General features: G+C 51.4%; 7 protein-coding genes across 7 annotated transcripts; 3 read left to right on the top strand and 4 right to left on the bottom strand.

The window, feature by feature from the left end:
* Positions 1 to 53: 53 nt before the first annotated feature.
* Positions 54 to 3,992, bottom strand: BDR25DRAFT_333940 (uncharacterized protein). Its single transcript, XM_033692888.1, has 7 exons — positions 3,399 to 3,992; positions 2,758 to 2,987; positions 2,513 to 2,647; positions 1,763 to 2,442; positions 880 to 1,038; positions 746 to 823; positions 54 to 686 (listed from the first exon to the last, which is right to left on the bottom strand). Exons 1-7 carry the CDS (start codon positions 3,656 to 3,658, stop codon positions 96 to 98), a joined length of 2,133 nt encoding a protein of 710 aa, XP_033548123.1. The 5' UTR covers positions 3,659 to 3,992; the 3' UTR covers positions 54 to 95.
* Positions 3,993 to 4,310: 318 nt separating this feature from the next.
* Positions 4,311 to 5,565, bottom strand: BDR25DRAFT_223477 (uncharacterized protein; the record flags this gene model as incomplete). The annotated part of the gene is made up of 7 exons (XM_033685106.1): positions 4,311 to 4,531; positions 4,586 to 4,919; positions 4,970 to 5,063; positions 5,116 to 5,203; positions 5,254 to 5,350; positions 5,422 to 5,429; positions 5,493 to 5,565. The coding sequence occupies 7 exons, from the start codon at positions 5,563 to 5,565 to the stop codon at positions 4,311 to 4,313; spliced, it is 915 nt and encodes a 304-aa protein (XP_033548122.1).
* Positions 5,430 to 6,335, bottom strand: BDR25DRAFT_25299 (uncharacterized protein). The gene has a single exon (XM_033686213.1). The coding sequence runs from the start codon at positions 6,148 to 6,150 to the stop codon at positions 5,680 to 5,682; it is 471 nt and encodes a 156-aa protein (XP_033548121.1). The 5' UTR covers positions 6,151 to 6,335; the 3' UTR covers positions 5,430 to 5,679.
* A 57-nt stretch (positions 6,336 to 6,392) lies between these two features.
* BDR25DRAFT_342571 (uncharacterized protein) lies at positions 6,393 to 9,953 on the top strand (the record flags this gene model as incomplete). The annotated part of the gene is made up of 7 exons (XM_033693743.1): positions 6,393 to 6,521; positions 6,737 to 6,862; positions 7,294 to 7,808; positions 7,861 to 7,938; positions 7,994 to 8,476; positions 8,525 to 9,237; positions 9,295 to 9,953. 7 exons carry the CDS (start codon positions 6,393 to 6,395, stop codon positions 9,675 to 9,677), a joined length of 2,427 nt encoding a protein of 808 aa, XP_033548120.1. The 3' UTR covers positions 9,678 to 9,953.
* Positions 9,954 to 10,218: 265 nt separating this feature from the next.
* Positions 10,219 to 13,473, top strand: BDR25DRAFT_260709 (dolichyl phosphate-D-mannose:protein O-D-mannosyltransferas-like protein). Its single transcript, XM_033686667.1, has 6 exons — positions 10,219 to 10,648; positions 10,743 to 10,873; positions 10,931 to 11,483; positions 11,533 to 12,292; positions 12,343 to 12,531; positions 12,585 to 13,473. The coding sequence occupies exons 1-6, from the start codon at positions 10,508 to 10,510 to the stop codon at positions 13,037 to 13,039; spliced, it is 2,229 nt and encodes a 742-aa protein (XP_033548119.1). The 5' UTR covers positions 10,219 to 10,507; the 3' UTR covers positions 13,040 to 13,473.
* A 1,251-nt stretch (positions 13,474 to 14,724) lies between these two features.
* On the bottom strand, positions 14,725 to 16,835 carry BDR25DRAFT_325060 (2,3-diketo-5-methylthio-1-phosphopentane phosphatase; the record flags this gene model as incomplete). Its single annotated transcript, XM_033692193.1, has 4 exons — positions 14,725 to 14,849; positions 15,219 to 15,536; positions 15,930 to 16,076; positions 16,772 to 16,835. The coding sequence occupies 4 exons, from the start codon at positions 16,833 to 16,835 to the stop codon at positions 14,725 to 14,727; spliced, it is 654 nt and encodes a 217-aa protein (XP_033548118.1).
* Positions 16,836 to 19,869: 3,034 nt separating this feature from the next.
* BDR25DRAFT_25195 (kinase-like protein) lies at positions 19,870 to 22,591 on the top strand. Its single transcript, XM_033686151.1, has one exon. It carries the CDS (start codon positions 20,256 to 20,258, stop codon positions 22,176 to 22,178), a length of 1,923 nt encoding a protein of 640 aa, XP_033548117.1. The 5' UTR covers positions 19,870 to 20,255; the 3' UTR covers positions 22,179 to 22,591.
* The last annotated feature ends 803 nt before the right edge of the window (positions 22,592 to 23,394 follow it).

Genomic DNA, 23,394 nt, shown 5'->3' with positions numbered 1-23,394 from the left:
CATGACGCCTAAGGTGGGGATTCAGTAACACGTACATTTCTAATTGATTTTGGCGCCACTCATCGCGACCTCCCTTAAACCCAATCCGTCAAACTTCATTCGAACTTCATCTTATTCACGAGACTCCCAATCCCCTCGACATAAATTTCTACAATGTCTCCATCCTTCACAAACCCCTTAGGATTCATAAACAACCCAACACCGCTCGGTGTGCCAGTCATGATGACCGTGCCAGCCCGTAAGGTCGTGCCCCTGCTCAAATGCTCCACAATCTGCGCAATTGTCCAAATCATATCATCTGTACCTGTCTGTTGCCTCACCTCTCCATTGACCTTCGTCGTATACTTTAGTTTCTGCGGATCGGGAATGATGCTCGTGCTGACGATAGCAGGACCGATGGGTGCGAATCCGTCAAACGACTTCGCGTAGCCAAATTGCCCGCCGGAGACGTCGGCGGGAAGCTGGAAATTCCGGGCTGATACATCGTTGCCGACAGTGTAGCCGAGTATATAAGAAAACGCATTGGAGGCTTTAACATTCTTGCAGTCTTTGCCGATGACCACGGTTAGTTCGCCCTCGTAGTCTAACATGCTTTGGCATTCTGGGTGGATGGGGACCGCGTCAATAGGGCCGGTAAGCGCATCTGGAGGCTTCGTGAAAACTGTGGGAAATTTGGGGATCGAAAGCTGTGGTTGTTAGAGGAACTGGGATGGATAGGGTTTGGCTATGAGTAGATGACATGTACATTTGCCTCTTCTGCGTGATGACGGTAGTTTAGTCCTATGCACATGACAATATTTGTTCTAGGTAAAGGACAGAGTAACTCCTGAGCGTCAGACATCAAATTATTCGAGCTACGCTTGTAGATGTTACGCTTACCTTCGACACAGTTGCTTGCTCGCCTGTCTTGTTGAATCCTGTCGCAACATCTCCACTCAGTACCTCAACCTTTGAGCCTTCGATCTCAAGGGTCGGAGTCTCTTTTGTCAGATTCCCGTAGTAGGTTTTGCCATCATCCGCGCTAAATCGGATCAATCGCTCGAAAGCCATGTTATATTGTGAAGACGAGATTTGAATGGAGGAAAGAAAGGAAGAAGAGGCAGTAAAGGGCAAAGAATAGCTGCGATGTCGGCTTGATAAACATTATGTTTCTCGGAATCCCAACCGCTTTCTTGCTAATTGCGATTGCGAGTTAATTATGCGTGAGCGGAATTGCCCCACGTTGCCCGCTCGTGTTGAGCAATGGTGGGGTCGAATTCGGCATTTGTTCACACCGAGACACTCTGGAGTTCTGTGGACCCGGCTGTTGCTCACGGGATTGCGCGAGGGTAGCGTGGCCGTGGCCTCCGAACCAACACAGATGAAGAAGACTATCGTAGCCGCTTGGTCACAACACCTAAAGGGATTCTGGGCTCAGAACCGATGGCCAAGCGAAGGGGAAGTGAAGCAAAAGAGATATAAAAATTCGACTTTTGGTGGTAGGAAAAGGTGTGCCAAGAGACTCAGTATTCAATGACCTACATGCAAGAAGAGGATGAGGTTGACTATCTCGTTTCCCTTTCCGATTCTCGACTTGTACCGACGAGTTTGTTGGGAATTCCATCGCAACAAAGGGAGCCACCAAGGTCCCACTTCGCTCTGGTCTTCACTTCTTCTTCCTCTCGACCCTCTTCCGAAGCGGCGTTTTGAGCTTGGAGTGTCTCTAAGGCCTCATAAATGTGCTCGTTTTGCTTTAGGCTCCATTTTAGCCGACCATAGTTACATCGCCATCGCCTTGTGCCTCTGGAATTTGGTTGAACTGGCTTAAGCAGCCCGGGCAGTTGTGAAGGACCATGTGACAGAACACGTCGCAGTCTACGCAGAAATGGCTCTCGCAAGCTCTACACTCGTATCTTGAGCTTTCACTTGCTTTCTGCTCCTCGGAATCTTCCTTATCCATCTGTTGCTGGCGGGCAGCTCTGCCTGCCTTTTCGTGGTGATTCTCGTCGTTCTGTCCGCCCTTGCTGTCTGATGAATACTCTGAGGGTATCGGAAAGGCTGAGAGACAGCCGACGCATTCTCGGCTCCCCTTCTCCCTAGCGCGTGCCCAGCTGACCTCAACCCAATTACGAAGAGGAAAGAGATGGTGATAACTCCTGGCAAGGTGTGTCGACAACAGTAAAGTGAGCTGGCAGCTGGGACATGTAACTGGGAGGCTGCAGACCTTAGCGCTGCACCTCGAGCAGGTGTATCCACCTCTTGTAAGAACACCATGACAGGCGCACATGGTTGGAACATCTTCCACAACCCGAGATGGGAACCCCATCATCATAAGAGCAGCGGCGGACTCGGTGGGTGCAGCAGTAGTTGGCTGGGTGGATCGGATCACGGGAGGAGTTGTCGTAGCTAGTAGGAGTTCCCGCAGCGACTCTTGATCCGTGGCAACAACGTATTCGCTCTCATCTCCGGAATTAGTGCGCCCCACAATCTCCTGACAAATTTTGAGCCGGGCGCTCATGCCAATGATACTGACGCGAATGTGATCGCGCGCGCAAGCTCTGATTGTCTGGTGGATATCGCCGGGATCTAAGGAAAGCAGAGAACCGAAGACGATGATGACTTCTCGAGTTCCATGATTTGGCGTGTGATAAAGTGTTGCTCTGGCCAACTCTAAGGCGTTTTGTAAACTGGGTGATCCTTTCGGCTCCTTTGGGATGTCTCTAGGATTCTTTGGAAACCGGAGGCCCTGTATTGCAGAGATATGATCTGCTGGATTACCAGACAACTCCGAGACCCGGATGCAGATCCCATCGTGCATCCCTAGCACGCTCATCTGAGAAATGGGGTTCTGTTCGAAGAACTCGCGCACGTATTCTTGAGTATATTTAATCATGGTAATATACCGGTTAGGGCGCATGTCTTTCTCTAACATGGCCTCGGATAGGTCAAGTATGAGGGTGACATGCCGTATGATTCCTCGCTGGAATGGTTTCGTGTCTTTGCGCAGCCTGGTTGGATGTTTCTGTCAGCCACATTTAACCGTGAGTGTAAGAATTGAGTTCCATGCCACTAGTGGGTTTCCTGCCCGTGATAGGGATTTGCGTAATCAGGCTCGTAGACTTCGTCTTCATTGTAGCCCTTGGAAATGTTCCTCTGGCGACAATGGTAGACGACACCTCCTCGTAACACGATGCGACGAGGATCCACGAGGGGAGGATTGTGAGCCTCTCAACATGATTGCGAGTGATGAAATGTATGTCTGGCAATAGCCCGAGTATCATGCAGCAATGGCCGATAGACTATGCGGACCCGTCACCTGTGCAAGTGACGAGACCCCAAAACACAGAGAGACGGAAGACTTCGGAGAGATGTAGTTCGCTCCAACCGGCTAGACCCAACAACATAAATAGCGTACTTACCGTTTTCTCTTCCGCTCTTCCTCTCGCTCCTGGACGCTCTGTTGTATCGTTCCATCTTCGGCTTCTTGGATGGTCGTGGCGGTGACGGTAGCTGCCACAGTCCTAGATGTCTCCCAAGCCTGCGGCTTCCGGGGCTTTTCATGCGTCCGTCTCTTTCCTGGAGCCTGAGAAGTCTGCACTCGTGTACTAGACCTGGCCCTTCCTTCAATATACTCGTCATCAGACGCATCCTCCATGTATTCGTAGTCCGAATCGGCCATTCTCTTCGTTCAGTGGCAGCAAGCTAGATAAGATGTGCTTGCACGGCGAGAGTGGATTGAAGAATTCGGGAGTGGAGGTGGTACACCGACGGGCTGCGAATATTGAAATCCAACACAGATGGTTAGCTCTTGCTTGAAGGGTGGAACCGTGTTCCGGGTGGGTCGAGGTTGGGCGCCCGGTCCCTGGCAAAAAGGATCTAGGACCTTCAAACAGGGAATTAGTGAAAGGAGGATTATCAAAGGTAAAAGCAAAGAGAGGTTGAGGGGCTGCAGCGACCACCATCATCAATATTTATATGTGACTAACAACGGAGGCGGGTAAGTCATAGTGGTGGTGTCTGGCGTGTGTTCTGCAGCACCTAACGAACGTTCTAATGCTCCGAAACCTTGAAGCCTTGGGTGGAACGTGGGCACGTGATTGGGAACTTAGCATGACTTCGGCTTCGGAAAACCGTCCTTGTGTTCAATGTACGAGTTCTTGAGCAACACTTTCGACCGTTTACAATACATTATGTGTATCTCATCATGAGCTGTTGCTACCATGATGACCATCCAAAAAGGAACCTCCAAAGGTGGTATACGCTATGCTAGAAAACTTATGGAAACATTACAGCTTCACCTTTTCCTCCCAAGCACATGTTCGTAACTCATTTTACTGATACGCTCCTGAACCTGCCACCGTTGGCATTGGCCAGTCGTCTTCCGTGATGCTCGACCAGAATACCCAAATTGTGACAACAGCGCATAAGGTAAATAGGGTTTCAAACAGGCCTCCATTAATCTTTCCATTTGTACCGTTGCAAATGTGGACGCTGATCACGTACTGGAAAATCTGTCCAAGGGCAAACAGCAGAGCCGCGCTAATGAGATACACTGCAGCCGTCGTTAGCAAATTGAAAGTTTGGGTAATAGCCGGTGGTTTCTTACCCATAGGTTTTCTCTCTCCTAGAATTCTGAGCACCAAGAAGGCCTCGAGGAGGAAGAATACGACAAGGAACACCAAGGGCGCAAGCTGATAGAGGGTGTAGAGTGCATACGCGCGATTGTTCCCCGATAATGTGTCATCCCAGTAATTAGTCCAGCTGAAACCTGTGTCGAGGGCGATGTACCCGGTCCCAATGAAGATCAAAGCAGCAGAAACCATCATCAGTCCAATTGACACCGGGGTGCCGTCGTCAAGAAGCTGGTAGCCAACGATACCGTTCAGCATTAGAATCCAGAGTGTCGCAATAATGGCAGCGATATGAACCGCCGTGAAAGCCTGTCACTATGTCAGACAGAGCGTAGCTTCACACTAGCGCACCGACATACCCGTCGCACAACACTGTTGAGCGGGAATCCACCGACTGTGAAGATTTCACAGATTTCTATGATGATGAAGCCAACGAGAAAAAGTTGCATCTCCCTGTGCGCAGTCAATACCCGGCCTCGACAGCTTTGATGCGCCAATTTCTGACCTTCGACCAACTGCTGCCTTCTTTCGTTCTGATCTCCATATCAAGAACATGGAGGCGACAATTGCAATGCCACAAAGAAGTATCGAGCCTAAATATTGTCAGCCCTAAACTCCTGCCTTACATTCTCAGAACACGGACCTAGGTTGGTGAGGTGATTGTGGCCATTCAGCGGTATGCCGGTCAGATTACAGCCTTTCCAGCCCGTTCCGAATCGCGTGGAAGCTTGGTCGAAGAGCTATATCGGACCATGGTCAGCGTTGGGTCGTTCGCAGAAGTTGATTGTTCGGGGACGAGCTTGCGACATACATTACATACTGTGGAGAGTCAGCGAGACATGTCATTGAGAAGGGTTACGGAGGACGGGGACGAATGCGCACCTGGTAAGGTAGACCCAAGATTGCCAGTGTCGCGACAGAGGTCGTGGAAGTTGCCATAGGCGGTTGCGGGCATAGCTGGGGAGCGACCGCTTCTGCGGCTGGCGCGTCGCCTCGAAAGCGAGGTTTAATGCGAATTGATATGCGGAATTGGGTGCGCGGCGATGGAGCAGTGAAAAGCTGCCATGCACTAGAGGCGGCAATGGCTGTGGACGTGGAGAAGGATCGTGGCAGAAGATTTCGACCCGAGAGGGGTGATTGATGTGCTGGCTGCAGTGGCAGTGGCTGGTGGACGCAGGTTTGCAGGTTTGTTGCTGGGGCCAGGGCAGAGGGCCGCTAGCAGGTCGGTGGAGAGACGACGACTGCTTGCGATGATGGCACGCACGAGTCTGACGTAGAGGTGAGGTCGGCGATACCGGCGATGTGTGAAGCGCTCGTGAGTCGATGATGTCGAGTTGAGTTTGCGGAATGGAGGAAACAGCAGACAGCCCAGGTGATGCAGCACCGCCGGGGACAAAGCCGGGATTTTCTCCCAGAGCAACCTCGTTGCCCCAAGCCTTCGAAACAATATGAAGAAGACGAGCTGGCCAATGGGAGCGGGCGTTCTATTTAAAGGGGCCGTGCGCGCTGTTTCAGCCTTCTTCACGGCGAGTGAATGCATGAAATGAAGCCCACCACCTCCCTTTTGCGGAGCCTGGCCGCCATCGTATTAACGCTCCAGATGCCCCCCCCCATCAACCCTTGGAAGCAATCGGGCGCGGTGCTGAGCCGCCGACACGGCTGCGGCGTGGGAGAACGGCTGTCGCAGGCGAAAGAGCGACATCAACTCCAGATTCTTGACTCGGCACGCCACGGCCACCAGTGAGGAGGCTTGGTTCTCATCTCGCAGGGCTCCCTCTCGCGATGCCCATTGCCCAAGAGCTTATGATATCATTGGAGCCCACGCTGCAGAACGGGCAGATCATTACCCCAGCGTCGTTAGCCTGCGAGCATGAGATACGAGCATCGTCACCTTTTATGCATCCGCCTTCGGTCGGCATCCCTTTTCACGATGTGCTAAAGAGCAGCCATGACCCTGTCGAGCAAGATTGGCTGCCTCATGCAGCACGCGCTCAGGAGAAGAGGCTGAGAGACCAGTGGTTTCGTTTGCCAGCAAAGACCACCAGTCACGAGTTGCCTAAGGAATGCCCAGCACGGCCGTGACGGGGAATCGTAAAGTCACGAGGCCACACGTGAACCACGTGTAGGGACTGGAAAGCCAGCCGAGTGTGGCGGGAGTTGAGAAGGAAGGAAAATGCGGTTCCGTGTGCCTAGATGCTGCCCAAGTGTTCTTTCGGTGTTCTTCAGATGTTGTTGCTGCCCCATGGATCTTCGTACGTGAAGCGAGGAGATGGATAAGGTGCCGTGCAGAGGTCGAGGGCAGGAAACATTCCGCGCTGTCCGCTGCGATTCCTGGGGCACCAGAGCTGCCTGCTGCATGCTCCCAGAGAATCCCATACTCTACAGCAAACTCTTATCGAAGATTTCTTGCACCGTGCAGCCTGGCCAAAGCTGTCAAGAGGCTTGGCGCTGCTGACAGAAACACAGCGAGCTTGAGCATATGCATCGCCTGCTTTGCTGCTTCTGATCACACATCCATTTACGTGCTCACGTCCCCGTCCCCACCGCTCCACCTAATCCAATGTGACCGCCTGGCCACTATTGGCTTTCCAACACTCATCCACGCCTTTGCACCCCCCCCCCCCCGGTTGGACTCTTTGGACCCGGTGACGTGCCGCATCTCTCTTTAACAACATCTTGCTAGAGTCGGGGCTGCTCCCTTTCAGCCCTCGCAGTCGTCAAAATTCCTTCCTCGTCGAACACTAGGAGGCCTGCCAACATCCCCCTCCACACTCTCTCGTCGTCCTCGCGCCCTCGAGACTCCGACTCGGCTTATCTTCTACACGACCACGACAAGAACAGCCCGCGGTCCTCCTTCTCCACCGCCACGCCAGAGTCTGACTTCTCTCTCTGGAGTGACACTGGCGATCTAGTCGACCAGCTCGCTGACGAGGAGGACCCTCTTCGTGCTCGCCTGCGCGAATCGCTCGACGGTGCTCTCCTCCCCAAGCACCGCCCTCAACAGAAGCGAGTCCGATACCACTCACAGGACGACGCCAGGGAGAAGGCACTCAAACGTGAAGCCCTCCGGAAGGAGGACATTGAAATACCCGACCCAGGGCCTCGGACCATCTCTCGCGGAGAGCAGATCCTCGCTGCCATCATGGCTCCCAACGATGGCCCCTCTCGTATCCACGGGCTGCATGGGAAGAAGCTGATGTGGGTTCTCAAGGCTGCGTAGGATCGAACTTCCACTGACGGATCTGAATAGCTATTTCACCAGCGTTTTTGTATCATTAGGCGTGTTTCTGTTTGGCTACGACCAGGGAGTCATGTCCGGAATCATTACGTGCGGAACCCTGAACCCCTTCCCTGGTACAAGCGTATCTGACATTTGCATGCAGAGGATCCGATTTCAAGGATTATTTCAACCAGCCTACAAGTGCCGAATTGGGTACCATGGTCGCCATTCTGGAGATAGGAGCCTTCATATCCTCGTTACTAGTAGGAAGGATCGGCGATCTTTTAGGCCGTCGAAGAACCATTCTATACGGCTCCATTATCTTCGTAGTCGGGGGAGCTCTGCAGAGTTTTGCGGATGGGATGCCGATGATGCTTTTGGGGAGAATTATTGCCGGTCTTGGAGTTGGGACTCTTTCAACCATTGTGCCAGTATACCAGTCGGAGATATCGCCCCCTCACAACCGGGGGAAGCTGGCTTGCATCGAATTCACGGGGAACATCACTGGATATGCCGCAAGTGTATGGGTGGACTACTTCTGTAGCTATATCAAGGGCAATTGGGCCTGGAGGGTTCCTCTGCTAATGCAATGTGTTATGGGTGCCTTACTTGCGAGCGGCAGTCTGCTCATCTGCGAGTCCCCCAGGTTAGTGTCTCACTCCTGTGCAAATCTGAGTCGCTAAACATACCACAGATGGCTCCTAGATAACGATCATGACGAGGAAGGCATTGTGGTAATTGCCAATCTTTACGGGAAAGGAGACATTCACAACCCAAAGGCACGCGAGGAGTATCGTGAGATTAAGATGAATGTGCTCCTGCAGCGCCAGGAGGGCGAGCGATCATACTCGGACATGTTCAAGCGATACTCCAAGCGTGTTTTCATTGCCATGTCCGCCCAGGCCCTGGCACAGCTCAACGGAATCAACGTCATCTCGTACTATGCACCTCTCGTCTTCGAGGAAGCTGGCTGGTATGGTCGTGGTGCCATCCTTATGACCGGCATCAACGCTATTACCTACCTACTATCTACTATCCCGCCCTGGTATGTTGTCGATACGCTAGGTCGACGCAAAATTCTCCTCTCCGGAGCAGTTGCCATGGTCATATCACTCTCTGCCATATCCTATTTCATATATCTCCAGGCAGACTGGACCCCAAATCTTGTCGTTATCTTTGTCATGATTTACAACGCAGCCTTTGGCGCATCTTGGGGTCCGATTCCGTGGCTGTATCCACCAGAAATCCTTCCACTTAGTATTCGCGCCAAGGGAGCCAGCTTGAGTACCGCGACAAATTGGGCATTCAACTGGCTGGTTGGAGAGATGACACCTATTCTGCAAGAGCACATAGGGTGGCGATTGTACTTGATACACGCTTTTTTCTGCGCTGTCAGCTTTGTTATTGGTAAGTATAAAATATTTTTTGTTCGAAAGTCCCGGCCCAAATGCTGACACGGGGCAGTCTGGTTTATTTATCCCGAAACTGCGAATGTTCGCCTTGAAGACATGAATTCATTATTTGGAGACGCGACGTCAGTCATGCCCACCCCAGCCACCCTGGCCGAAGCGGAATCCCTGTTCAGCGGGCATGGGTCTCCTGTTCCTTCGCTGGATATCCGATCGGGACAACATGGAGCAGACAGTGCCATTCCCGGGCTCAACATCAACCCTCCTGATGATGTGGAGGGTCAGGACGGGAAGTCACTGCACAGAAAAGAGTCGGATGCCAAAGAGGGCATCGGTGGGTGGATTTCAAACATCATAAAAGGAAGCAAAAGCAACGGCGAGGGTGATAGTTCGAGTGGTAAATACAAACAGGTAGGTCAAGAGGATGACGAAGAATGAGGCAGAGACAGAGGCGTCTGGTGTTTACATTTCCTGCCATGTCTCCATGTCGTCTAACCTGGAGTTGGCAAAGATATCAAGCGCTTGAGCAGCGCAGCAGGATCATTATATGAATATTCCCAGTGGCATGCAAGGACCGGTTCGGTAGAGGGCGTAAAGCGTGAATGAAGCGACTCGGCGAGATGAAGCCAGCTCGCTCTTTGGATGTATTCGTACTTGAAATTTAATGGGGCTCTGGCATTCATGGCTCTGGGAGGATAGGATTATGTAGAGAGGTACGAATAGAAACTCAGGGTTTCGAAGGCACACTGTACGGGGAAGGATGAACGGGCAGAAGTGCAAGCCATGAACGACAGCATTGCGTGGACCCATGTTCTATTCGGAGGATTATTTTCACGTGAGGAGGCTTTGGAGAGGTGGAGAGGTCCGGACAGGTGTCCACGCTCCCTGGAAAGAGCCCCTTGCCGAACCGGGCTAGCGAACCACCCTTGCTCAGCTCCAGCATCACCTTTGAATTTCTATTTCGGTAGCAGGCCCTCACTCACCTCCTGCCTTCATCGCCGAACAGCTGTAGAGGGGCGCGCATTTTCTCCCTCAACGCGCGAGTGCACATTCTTCATGACTTCTTGCACCGACTCAACATTGTAATATTCTTCTTCTCCCCTTTCGTTTTCCACCATTCCGTCAGCGGAACTCGAGTGACGAATTTCAGCCCCCCAAAGAACGAACACCTCACCCCATTGCGAACACGTTTCTTCCTGCGCACGCATCTGCTCTCGCCCAGCCATTTCTGACGAGCAACCACTAAATTTGCGAGTCGGCCATCCACAATGGCGACTCAGGCGCGTACCACGGGCGCGGACGGCCACGCTCAGGCTGAGGAGCTGCGGAGGAGAAATATCTCTGGACAAGCCTCTTCCACTGGGCCTTCCGCGGCAGCGGCACCAGTCTCAGAGAAGTCAAAAGAGAAGGTATGATGCCCCTTCGTGGATTCGTCCTTGCCTTCTCCCTTGCCTTCGTTCTTGCCTTTGCCCGGTCTCCCGCTAATCAATGTATAATGTCTAGCCTTTTAGCATCATCTCCTGCCTCGACGAGTACGAATTCATATGGGCCCCGTTGTTATTCACGGCCCTTGCCTTCTTCACCCGCATGTGGAAAATCGGACTGTCGCCGATAGTTACCTGGGACGAGGCACAGTATGTAGCACTCCCTCCTGTCTAGCTAGAAGGCAGTTGTCTAAACGTGAATTGCAGTTTCGGAAAGTTCGGGTCCCACTACCTGAAGCGCGAGTTTTACTTCGATGTCCACCCTCCTTTGGGGAAAATGCTGGTCGGTTTGTCCGGATATCTCGCTGGGTATAACGGGTCATTTGAATTCAAGTCCGGAGAGACTTATCCCGAGGAACTCAACTACACCTTCATGCGTCTTTTTAACTCGGCTTTCGGAGCTGTCTGCGTTCCATTGGCCTACTTCACCGCGAAGGAGTTGAACTTCCGGAGACCTACCGTATGGCTGGTCACCTTGGCCGTCCTTTTCGAGAACTCGTACACCACCATTAGCAGGTTCATTTTGCTGGACTCGATGCTTCTGTGCTTCACATTTACCACAGTTCTTTGCTGGGCCAAATTTCATCGCCTCCAACACGACCCCTTCTCTCCTGAGTGGGGTCTGTGGCTGATGCTGACCGGGGTCTCAATCGGGTGTGTATGCAGCGTCAAATGGGTCGGCTTCTTCTGCACTGCCCTCGTTGGCTTGTACACGATCGAGGATCTCTGGAACAAGTTTGGAGATCTCAAAATGCCCAAGGTAATTGCGCATTCTCTACTAAATTTTGGAGGGCTGCTAACTTTCCTAGGTTGAGCTAGCTACGCACTTGGCTTTCCGCGTGTTTGGGCTTATCATGATTCCTCTCGCTGTCTACATGTTTTCATTCTACATGCATTTCCTTGTACTTGAGAATAGCGGGCCAGGAGATGCTCAGATGAGCTCTCTTTTCCAGGCTAACCTTCGAGGTACAGAGGTCGGCAAAGACAGCCCACTTGAAATTGCTTACGGCTCCCGTGCCACTTTGAAGAACATGGGTTATGGAGGCGGTTTGCTTCATTCTCATCACCAAACCTATCCCGAGGGCTCTACACAGCAACAAATCACCTGCTACCACCACAAGGATGCTAACAATGACTGGTTTTTCTACCCCAACCGCGGAGATGTTGAGTACCAACCTGAGGAAGAGCTCCGATTCCCTGGGAATGGCGACACCATTCGTCTTATCCATGCCCAGACCGGCCGCAATCTCCACTCACACCAGGTTGCCGCTCCCGTCACGAAGGCGGATTGGGAGGTTTCTTGCTACGGCAATACCACTGTTGGCGATACCAAGGACCACTGGGTCGTCGAAGTTGTTCGTGATGCTGCCTCAAGGGATTACTCTAAGCTCCGAACGTTGACTACCGCCTTCCGGTTAAGGCATGCCGACCTTGGCTGCTACCTCCGAGCCGGCAACGTCAACTTGCCTCAGTGGGGCTTTAAGCAAATCGAGGTGACTTGCGCGAAGGAGAATAATCCCCGAGACGTCTACACCCACTGGAACGTCGAGAGTCACTGGAACGAGAAGCGTAAGTGTTTTGGCTCAAGTGCACGTTGGGTGGTGTTAACGGCTTTATAGTTCCTCCCGGTGATCCAGGGTCATATAAATCACCCTTTCTTCAAGACTTCATCCATCTCAACGTTGCAATGATGACATCCAACAACGCCCTTGTCCCCGACCCAGACAAGCAGGATGATCTCGCTTCCCAGTTCTGGCAGTGGCCACTGCTCCATGTTGGTCTTCGCATGTGCGGCTGGGATGACAAGAGTAAGTTTCCTCATATTCATTCGCAGTGTGTTATATGCTAATCAAGCTATTAGTCGTCAAATACTTCCTCCTAGGCAACCCAATTGTGTACTGGGGCAGCACGGCTAGCCTCGGCATCTTCGGTATAATGGTCCTCTGGTACCTTATACGCTGGCAGCGTGGTTACAATGACCTCAAACCTGCCGATATTGACCAAATTCACTACGCTGGTGTATACCCCGTAATTGGTTGGTTCCTGCACTACCTCCCCTTCGTCGCCATGGGTCGTGTAACATACGTTCACCACTATTACCCAGCCCTGTACTTTGCCATCTTAACGGCGGGATTCTGTATGGATTGGGCAACGAGGAAATTGAATAAACAGATCAATTGGGCGATTTTCGGAGCCTTGTATGTGGCTATCGTGGGCCTTTTCTGGCTGTTTAGGGCAATTTGCTTTGGCATGGAGGGACCAAGCAGTCAGTGGAGTCATTTGAAGTGGTTCAGCACTTGGAGGATCACGGATTAAACCACCATTACCTCTGCATAAGCTGATCGGGGTGTTCAACGGCTTGAGGAGCGTAATACGTGGCTGATAGCTCGAGGTGTTGGATGGTATGGAGTGGAAGCGAACAAGGGAAAATGCCAGATTCAGGGGGCTAGCACTTTGGAGATGTCCAACTGTAACACTTTAGTTTCCTGTTCCTTCTTTCTTTCTTATGTTTCCCTCTTTATTCACTTTTTTTTTTAAGCGGCAACTAGGGATAGGATTAGAGACATTATCTGGCGGGAAGGTGGCAGGATACACGGGTGTTAGCAAAGGGAAATGGACAAAATTCTGCTCTCTTGTCAGGTGGTTGCAGTTGCCAGGTCTGTGGAAATCACTCGTGTGATGTTTTCAACACTTGAGGTACACCAACCACAGCTGAGCTGAAATATTGCTAAACGTAAATTTGGAGGATTAATTCTCTTAGTATATGGATACGATTATATTGAATTATACCCCAAACACGGTTTGACGACGGTACCGCAAAGGACAGATCCAGGAACCATTTTATGAAGGCAGAATGGCCCTAGGAGGAATGCCACTAAAGGCCATGCCATTGACGCACCCTATGGGAGAGGAAAAGGGTTTATGATGTTTTGTAATCCCATTGATGCTAGTACTATTTCTATTAGTTAACTTTGACAAGTTCATCTCTTTCTAAACCAGTCTGTAAAATAAAGCAAGCGTACATAAGCCTATCAGTGTGCATCATTAGAGCATAAACATAGGAACTAAGTGTAATTAGTCCTATCAGTCCCATCTCGCGCGAGTATTTGTGCAAGAATATAAAGGGGATACAGATTCTATCTAAAATCAGACTCTAGCTGGTAATCCATAGCACTAAGTAATGTCTACTGTTATGTTTTATAGTAGGCCAAATAGGTGGTTCTATAACTTTCTCGATATCTACCACATATTCGCCCCGAATGTGGGATAGAGTGGGCTTGACCTGTCAAACTTTTCGCTGCAATTTAATTTAGATGAGGATAAAGAGGATATAAGTTTCTATCTTAAATAAGCTCCTTGCTATGACCTGCTATGGGTTTCGGCATTTGATCAAAACACTGAATGTATAGATTTCGTAATGTGGAACAAGTTTTGAGAAGAGAGGTATAGTAGTATGAAGAAGGAACGGTTGATTCCTGTCTTTTGAAGTACCAGAAAAAAACTACGAGACTTAAAGTGGCTTAATAAGCATAGCAAATGGGATTTCATGAACTCTCGGAGGGTCGAGGGCGAGGTGAGGAAGGATTCGAGCAAGTAATTGTCACATTTCGAGTTAGGTGCTACATTCATGACGTTGGTGGAAGAGAGAGGAGACATGGCGCTGTTTCTGTGCTTTTACAGATGGTTGATCTAAGTATATGTCGATTAAGGAAAGAACATGGCTCTGGTTCTACAAACCGCCATTGGAGGGCTTGACTTTGGTGTAGCAAAGGAAAAGGGATACTGTTGGATATCTGCTTCGTGATAGTTGCGACAACGGGTGTCTATTTAGCATGAGAGCCACTAGTTGGAAGATACATTCATGGCCGATTAAGCAAAGAATGTGCCCTCACTCGGTCTCTCACTGCATGTGAAACATATTTCATCCCTCCATTCCTTTCCCCTGAAATGTCCTCTACCCAACCACTCATCTTAGGCCATTCTTCAAGACCATAAATGGACTACGGCAAGTCCGTCAGCTTCCGAATGACCGCAAACTCCTCTTTTATTTCGGCAGAAAGAGGTGCATTGCCGGGGCGGTCGGTGAGGATGGTGTAGATACCGGCAGCAGTAGCGGCTAATGCCTCTGCGACTTATCGTTAGTTCTGTCCACTCGAGCTAGTCATGGTGAAAAGAAGGGAGGTTTATAAATTGGGAAGAAGGCGGCGATCGGTATTGGGAAGTTAATGGCAAGACGCAAGATAATGGAGAAGATTGGTAGCGAGCTTAGCCTTTGGAGAGTGTTTGCAGATCAAGAACCTAGGCTAAAGAGGTCGATGATTTTGGGATGAGGGGAGCAGAATGAGATATTGTCTTTCGGAAATAGATGAAGCACGAGGGCGAGTACGGTTGTTTCATGAAGAGGCATGGTGTAACAAGTGTCTGTAGAGGACAGCAGGTTGCTCGAACGGTACACGGGTCCTTAAACAACTGGATGAGCTCACAAGTAACATACCTTTAACGTTGTCGGTGAGAAAGACAACCTTTGCAGCTTCTTTCCCAATTTTGAGGCAGATATTCTCATATGAGTCTTTCTCTAGCTTTGAGCCCGCGGTCACGGTGTCGAAGTTCGCAGAAAAGAGAGGGTTGAGATTCTGCGTACTTGATCCACATTCAACATATGAGAAGAACTGGAGCTGAGCCTGAACGCTACCAGAAGAGAATATGGCGAGTGTTTTGCCGGCATCTTTCCAAGACTCCAGTGTTGGGGTGACATCGTCAAAGAGCGGGGTTTTGAGGTCGCCATTGCTATAACCGGTCTTCCAGAGGATGCCTGTGGAATGATTAGTTATAGTGACGGGCTGTGGGAATGTTTAATATTATCGTGAAATGTAATTGACGTGAAACGGGATAATATAGATATATTCTGATATAGCTGCGGTAAACGAATGTGGACGACTAATGATGATGGCACAGAGGAGCAACGACTCGGCACCACTAGGGTACTGTAAAAGCAGAAGCGAAGTATAACAGGGATATTTCCCACCGGTTGGCTCTGCAGCATCCTATCACACAACCCCGATCTCCTCCATCATATAGCGGGGATCGCGGCTGCGTGGTGAACATCCCAGGGAAGGGCCCTGAGAATGCTGGAAATGGAGTCCATGTAGTCCAAGAAGTAACGTAAACGCAAGTTCCGAAGGAAAGAAACCCAAGAAGAACCTACCTTGCAGGTGCTTCAAGTACACTGCCTTGATATCCCTCTGCGTCAGATCTTCGACGTGCGAAATGAGCGTCTCGGCATCTGGCCGTGTCTCTTCTGGGAACCCCACAATAAGGTCCTGGAAGGCTGGGTCATTCCATGAGTCGGAGGCTAGTCTTGTGAGACGTTCCAGCGCATACGGATACTGCGATATCGTGAGTATGGAGTGGAAAACGGGAGCTACCCCTCTTTCAGAGAGGCCTCGTGACAGATAACAGAAGACTGGAGATCACGAAAGGAAGCAAAGTTCAGGAGAGAGCGAAGGCTTGAAGTGGAAATGAGTGGCTTGAAGATTGCCGGAAGTGACCCAGAGAAATGGAAGCGCGGGCCGTCTGTGGTCCGATTCGAGCTGGAGAGAGTTGATCACACGCCCTCCAATTGCGGGGTTGGACGAAACGCCATATGAAGCCAGCTTGCAATGACTAAATGCAGGGAAGAAAGCTAAGCTTACGAGAACATCCTTAACGAAGGAGATGCTTGAGATGGTGCCCTCTAGAAGCAGAAAAGTGTCAGTCTTGAGTAACAATTTCGCCTGTCTTTGGGCCCAGCCACGACACCTGGGTGGTGGAATGTGCAGTGGCGCGAGCAGAATCTGGGGTAGCAGCTGGGTGACAGAAGCAGAACGCAACAACAAGATGGCGCGTGGTGTCTTGCCAAGGTGATTCTGTTGTGCATCGAATGGCGGCCTGGACCAGACCAGACCAGCCGCATGCAGGCTCGGAAGGCTGGATGGCTGTGTGAAGAATTTGCTTTTGCCCTCCTAAGAGAAGTCGAAGGCGAGAGCGAGGGTTGTGCGACAAACTCACCAATGTCGAGGAGCACAGTATCGGCGTTCTTCCATCGCTCGCGGTCGAGCGTGGCGGCAGACATTGTTGTTGATTGTTGTGGATTGTTCTTAATGGAAGCGGTGAGGGGCGGTGAAGGGGAAAATTTTCTGATCAATGAACTATTTCAGCTGGAATTCTGTCGGCGTCGTGCGCTGGTTGGTGCAAATATTTGAAGTGGATTTGAGGGTGCAAAATCAAGACATAGCGGTCAAGAGACTGCGAGTGGTGGTAGATGTCGACCACGAGCAAGAAACTAGTTTGCCGAACTGGCAGTTGCGAACCTTGAAGACGAGGCTTGATGGTCCTAAAAAAATTTGCATGTTGGACGGCAGAACGAAGAGGGTGGAAGCGCAGATTGCCTGAGTGAACGCCTTTGTTGTTTCCTTCATTTGTACTGCAGTTTATGTTTTCTTTGTTCGTTCGGCTGCTGGAGCGTTGAGATGGCGGAACGCACAACTTCACCAACCATTGGGCGCACTGAATCGGATGCTAGGGAACACTCATTGACTTGTGTGACCGCTTCACACCAGGACTTCCATGTGTCGACATGCAGATAAACTTTGAGGCGGTAGCGGGAGGCCCACCTCTTTCCTTTCTTTCGATGAAGGAGTTGGTTGGTCCCTTGTCGATAAATTGTTTGAAATGCCATAGGTCGAAAAGGCCGAAAATACGATGAGTTGTTGGCGGATATTTGCTGTCACGCTTCACCGCCCTCAGAACTCAGGGACGAAGTGGGCATGGCAACGCATGTTACCTGCAGTAGCGCTCTCGAGTGTGCTTTGGTGGTGGCGAGAGCGTCGTGCACTTCCTGGCAATCCATGTCTAGCCCACGCTAACTATGCACGCCTCCTGCAGCATCTCTGAAGCAGCATTTGGCGTGGCTACCTTTGTACTACAGAACTTCGACCAGGTCGTTGTGGACGAGTTCCGAGGCCGGAGAAGCAAACAAAAAGTTGAGGGGACAAGAGGATACGCTTGGAAACATTTCACTGCCGCCCATTTGTCTAGAGCCGTCTACACCGACTTTGCTTCATCTTCGCTGTAGTCATATTCTTGCTCGTCGACAGGAGCCACGATATGCGTTGCATTTGGACAGACAGAAGGCTCAGCTGCAAGCGGTTATTATTGAGAACACGACAGAAGTTTGGGAGCTTTCCCCAGACATTTGCGGCTGCTACCCGCTGGCCGTGCACTGATGCGGAACTCGAGGGGTGCAGACCAAAGAAGGCTCGGGTGGGGCGAGCGCTAACATGAATGAAACGCTTGCCTACTGAATCGGGACAGGTGTTCAAAGCAGCCAAGCAACCCCTGAGACGTACAGGTAGGAAGAGATCAACGCACAGTAATAGGATGAAGGCAATCAAAGAGCCAGCGGGGTGGGAAATAATGGTGAGTCTGGGAGATGAACGATAATGGCGATATCAAGCTGGCGAGGGGTTAGTGTGGTCGAGGGATGACTGTTAAGAATGATGGATGAGTATAATGGTGCCTAAGGCCAATTGGAGGCCACCTGGCAGTTGAGGCGGCTTTGCGCGTTCACAAGACGCGGCGCGTTGGGGAGAGTCAAAGCCGGCTGACGTCTCTGCTGATCAGCACCCACGAGTGTCGCGATCAGCGGATCTGGTGGGCGGACAGACTCAGGGTGGAGGTTCCTGTCATCACGCCAGAAGCCCTGTCCGCCCATGGTCGATGAGGGAGGTGAAGCAAGGAGCATGTTTCAGGCGCGCGCTGCTTGTCCGGGCAGCGTCATTTCTCGCAGTCTCCAAGCTTGGAGTCTCCCACGGCATGCCGCACGCAGGAGCCGAGTCGGGGCTACGAGCATCACGCAACGGTGGTGAAAGGGCTCAGCGGAAGAATGGGACATGCCACGGGGCTGGTCATCAGTTGCTGTCCACGGGTTCGAGCAATGAAGTGATGGGAGACGGCGGCAGAAGCGCAGCGAAGAGGAGAGAAGAGCGCAGAAACAGGCCAGGCCTGGGAGAGTCCGATTATTGGACCGAGACCTGCCAGTGTGGCGCTTGCTAGTGCCAGGGTGTGCATCGTCACTGCCCAGATACTACTTTTACATTGATTTATGCCGCCTTCAGCCTAGTGCGCCTGCAAGGGTGCCGACCAACGCGTCCAACAAAGGCAAGAACGATCCATTGGCTGCTCAGCCCAGCAGTCACCGCCAATTCAAGCCCTCGCTCGCCGAGCAGTGCGTGCAAGGGCAGCCCAGGCCACTGCCCCCCCCCATATACACTTACCGCTCCCTCGCACCCTTCGAAGCTTGCTCTACCCACCACAACTCGAACTGCCATGTCCTGAATAACACAACAACCGCCACTCCCTCGTCGTCGTCGTGCCGTCTGCGCAACCAGCACCCTCCTTCTTGTCCTCTGTCCTCTTTCCTCCTGCTTCCTTCCTCTTCCTGCCCTTAATAGCCTCGCCGCCCATTCCTTCGTTACCCTCGCAACCACTGCTGCATTGCTAGACGAGCAACAACAACGCACCCTCCCTCGCCTCTCCTCCTCGCAAGCTTCATCCATCTCCACTTGCCCACCACCCAACTCATCTACTCCACCATCTATCCGTCGCCTCCGGACTTTGCATTGATGTGTTAACGCTACCTGTTGCTGGCGATCATCGGACCTCAACACGCCCCTCATCAATGCTCTGAGCCGTCCCATCACCCACCGAGTCCGTCCCATAAGCCGCGCACTCTTCAGCTTCTTGGACTGCGTGTTTGATGCTCCTATCGATCAAGCCACTCCTCCAGTGAAAGCCGCCAACTAAAGCACCTTCGGACTTCGCCGATCCTTTGCTTCCGTGAGCCTGTGCCGCTGACTCACGCTTCGACGATAACCCTCGACCAAGGCAACCGTATCCTGTCGACCTCATCCTACGCCCCTCCACGTGTCACGATTTCCTCTTCTATCACGCAGCGATCTCCTCTCGTACTGTTTTCCGGACGTCCAGAACCTCCACACGACACCCTCTTTTCATTTCCCACCGCTCGTTGATCCGGGTTATCCCTACGAAATTAATACATTCAATGAGCACCACATTCTCTTGACCATTTCCTTGTCTTTACCCGTCGACGGACCCTTTGTGCATACTCCCGACGACTTTTCCTATCTTGTGTTCGGATTCCTTGGAGCGGCCAACTGCACCTGCAGCCTGTTTACTTGACGACACCACTTCTGCCTTGTGATTTACTTCTCTCGTCCCGGACTTCCATCATATCCATTTATTGTTATCTTCCTCGAAGCTCTGTCGTCACCTAAAAGTGCCATAGCTCCTCGCTTCACGGGTTGGTTCTCCGATCAACCGTTTTGTTTGATTACGACTCCGGTCCTTATTTTGGCGTTCTCACATCTCATCCGCTGTCAGTTTTCCACTTTGGCACTCCGGCTCTCTGCCATCGGGTCTATTTTCGGAACCTCTGGCTAGCTGATCCTCTATCTGTCCTCGAGCCACCCTTATGGATTGTATGCGCAACCAGCTCAAGGAGGGTGTTGTGCTTAATGGACGATATGAAACAATCTCTCCTCTCAACCATGGGTCCTTCGGTATGGTGTTCCAGGCCAAGGACCTCGTAACCGGCGAACACGTTGCAATCAAATGCCTCACCAAGACGTCAGCTGCCAACACCTGCCCTTCTCTCTTCGCAGTAGACGAACACTCAGAAGAGCTTGCCATCCACCTTCGCATGGGCTTGCACCCCAACGTCGTGAACCTCCTCCAATCGTTTGAAACACAGAATCACACCTATCTTGTTCTGGAGTTCTGCTCGAACGGCGATCTATATGAGGCTATTCGTCTAGGTAAAGGCCCAAAGGAGACCGAGCACGTCCGCGACTTTATGCTTGAATTGGTAGATGCTGTCGAGTATATGCACTCGAATGGCATCTATCACCGAGACATTAAGCCGGAGAACATCTTTCTCTCCCAATCCGGCTCCGTGAAGCTTGGTGACTTTGGGCTCGCAACTACAAGTCCCTGGTCCTACGAGGTGGCTGTGGGCAGCGATCGATATATGGCTCCCGAGCAATATGACCCATCAAACGCTGGCTACTCCACTGCCAAAGCGGACATCTGGTCTATTGGCATCTGTTTGTTGAATGTTCTTTTCTCTCGCAATCCGTTCGCTATTCCGGCGGCCTCGGATCCTCTTTACGCGGACTTTGCCCTTGACAGACAAACACTCTTCGATGTGTTCCCGAATATGTCCCAAGATACTTTCGAGGTCTTGGTTCATTGTTTGGCCATCGACCCCGAGAAGCGCGACCTGTCTTTTGTCAAAGAGGCTCTCTACCGCGTCCTTAGCTTCACCACAGACGACGAAAGTCTTGATGAGTTTTGCACCGAAGAGCGGGAGCCCGTTGTTGCCAGTGCGAACCGCGAGCCCCTTCGTACTCCTTCGGTTTCCACGCCTCAGCTGGATCAGGGTGGGTCGTTCCCATGGGCCAAGGCTCTCGCCATGTCCCCACCTCAACCTATCCGTCAATTGTCGGCAATTCCAGACACCGAAGTGTATTCAGAGGACCTCTTCCCTGGTTCTGAACGGTCAAGCCACGAGTGGTTCGACATCAAACCAGACAATGCTTCGACCGTCTCATTCGTCGACTCTGGTTTGGGGCTTTCGTTCAAATCTACTGGTGTCGCCCAACCCGCCCCGATCACAATTGCCCGGTCTAGGCCCGTACCAATCTCTGGCTCTCTTCCTGCCAATGCCGCCAGACCTTTCAACAGCCTGGCATCAGTGTTTGGCAAGAAGCGCGATGTTATCTCCAAGAGCTGGAGCGATCTTTGGGACGAAGAAGAAGAAGAAGCACATACCATTGCTGAGATCGAGAATAGCTATACTCCTTTCGGTGGCCTCAAGAAGGAGAAGCAGTGGGACAAAGCCGAGTCCGGGTCAGGTGTTTCCACTCCGCGTGGCGGTCTTTCCGAGATGAAGAACCCTGCCATCGTCAACAACAGCAGGAGCCGTTCCCCCAAAACCAACCGTCGTGTGGATGAGCGTGTTAGCGAATATACCGGTTTCATCTTCGAGGAGCACACACCTACCGTGCCTCGCTACTCGCCTCCTTCAAAGCGTTCCACTGTAGACAAATGGGCCGCTCTTGGTGACCGCCGGCGCGGTCAGCAGCAAACACCCCAAAAGGCTGTAAAACAACCACCAAAGCAAGTTCAACCTACGCCGACCTCCGCCAGGAAGCGAAGCCGGACTGGTAGCTGGAGACGTCAAATTCATTGGGGCCCCAGTCATCTCGACAATGGCGTCTTGGAACGAAAGGGCAACTGGAGTGTGAGTAAGGATTGGCGCCAGCATCCAAACCTCTTGGACGATGATATTGGCGACCTGGAGTGGGTTGGAGGTTGGAATGACCTCCACTTGTAGTCTTGACACTTTTCATCCCTTTTTTTTTTCTTTTGGACAGATCAAAACCCTTTAACACTTTTCAGCCTTCGACCTTTTTTCAGGTTTCTTCTACCAGTCTGTAGCTTTAGAGATACCACATTTCCCTTTTTCCCGTCTGCTACTCAAACCTGAATTTCCTGTCGCTGGCTCGTTTTCCTTTGTTACTTGCGAATTGGGAGCATTGGGGAATTCTCAGGTTGCATGGGTGGTTCTGGGAAAGAAACCCTTTTTGTCTTCTGAGGCCAATGGGATGCATTGCAAACTGTACTGATGGACAGGACTTTGGAAGGGTTTCTTCAATTTCGATTCAACTGGAGGGATGATTAGTTAGTCAAGACTCGTATCCATGGTTTCAGGTAGGTTGACCTGAACCTGGATTTACCCACTCAAACTTTTGCTCACTTTGCATTTATTACGTGATGTGGTGACGAACTTTTCCAACTGCCCACCATGCTTCACCTTTGTACCTGCATCTTGGCTCCCACGCCTGGACATCAAACAAAGCTTACTGGCCGTCATGGCTGGAACTAGCTCGTGCTTCTCGATGGGCAAGGGCTTCCGTTGCGGCTTCACCACGCCGAATGGATCGGGAAGTCGAAGTCAAAAATACGATATTACTCACAGTGTCCATAGAATCATCAACGGGACATGAATTTTATGAAAGAGCCGGGGGTTACGAATGCTACCATGGAGGCTGAAGCGGAGACGGTTTCTACGCGAATGTTATTGTGGAGACTCCGGTTATCAGGGGGAGGAGTGAAGTGATCTAATTGCACTAAATGACTGACCGAAGATAGATGTGTTCATGGACCTGCCTTGTCTCATCCCTCGCACTAGCGGCGCTTTCAACAGCATTGAGTATTGGAGCCGGCACATCTATAACATGGACGACATCGCGGCTACGCAGGAAGGAGTTCACTACATCACCGCCTTACTACCAGACCCGTTCACTCAATCTCCCGTCAGCAAGTATGGAATTGCCGACAACCTTGGCGCTCTCTTCTACAGGATCATTGCGCTCCACAAATCAACCCTCGACATAAGAGATACGCGCTGGCTGTTGTGACGAACACGGACGTATCTATACAGACGCCTCCCACAAACAAGTAGAAGTCTAAAAGATCTCAGTGCTGGAGTTGTGTAAGATCTATGACAGGCACGAGCCGGCGTACGAGGAGAGATGGGAAGCATGCTG

The sequence above is a fragment of the Lindgomyces ingoldianus genome (assembly GCF_010093535.1).
Source record: "Lindgomyces ingoldianus strain ATCC 200398 unplaced genomic scaffold BDR25scaffold_14, whole genome shotgun sequence".
Taxonomy (NCBI): domain Eukaryota; kingdom Fungi; phylum Ascomycota; class Dothideomycetes; order Pleosporales; family Lindgomycetaceae; genus Lindgomyces; species Lindgomyces ingoldianus.
The sequence above is the reverse complement of the archived record's forward strand: the minus strand, read 5'-3'. Positions and strand labels throughout refer to the sequence as shown.

Coding starts and splice junctions, on each gene's coding strand:
- BDR25DRAFT_333940 (XM_033692888.1), bottom strand. CDS start 3,658: ATGGCCGATTCGGACTACGAATACATGGAGGATGCGTCTGATGACGAG. Junction 2,648..2,757: donor CCGGGTCTCGGAGTTGTCTG/GTAATCCAGCAG, acceptor AACGCCTTAGAG/TTGGCCAGAGCAACACTTTA. Junction 687..745: donor ATCACGCAGAAGAGGCAAAT/GTACATGTCATC, acceptor TAACAACCACAG/CTTTCGATCCCCAAATTTCC.
- BDR25DRAFT_25299 (XM_033686213.1), bottom strand. CDS start 6,150: ATGCATTCACTCGCCGTGAAGAAGGCTGAAACAGCGCGCACGGCCCCT.
- BDR25DRAFT_260709 (XM_033686667.1), top strand. CDS start 10,508: ATGGCGACTCAGGCGCGTACCACGGGCGCGGACGGCCACGCTCAGGCT. Junction 10,649..10,742: donor CAGAGAAGTCAAAAGAGAAG/GTATGATGCCCC, acceptor TATAATGTCTAG/CCTTTTAGCATCATCTCCTG. Junction 10,874..10,930: donor GTTACCTGGGACGAGGCACA/GTATGTAGCACT, acceptor CGTGAATTGCAG/TTTCGGAAAGTTCGGGTCCC.
- BDR25DRAFT_25195 (XM_033686151.1), top strand. CDS start 20,256: ATGGATTGTATGCGCAACCAGCTCAAGGAGGGTGTTGTGCTTAATGGA.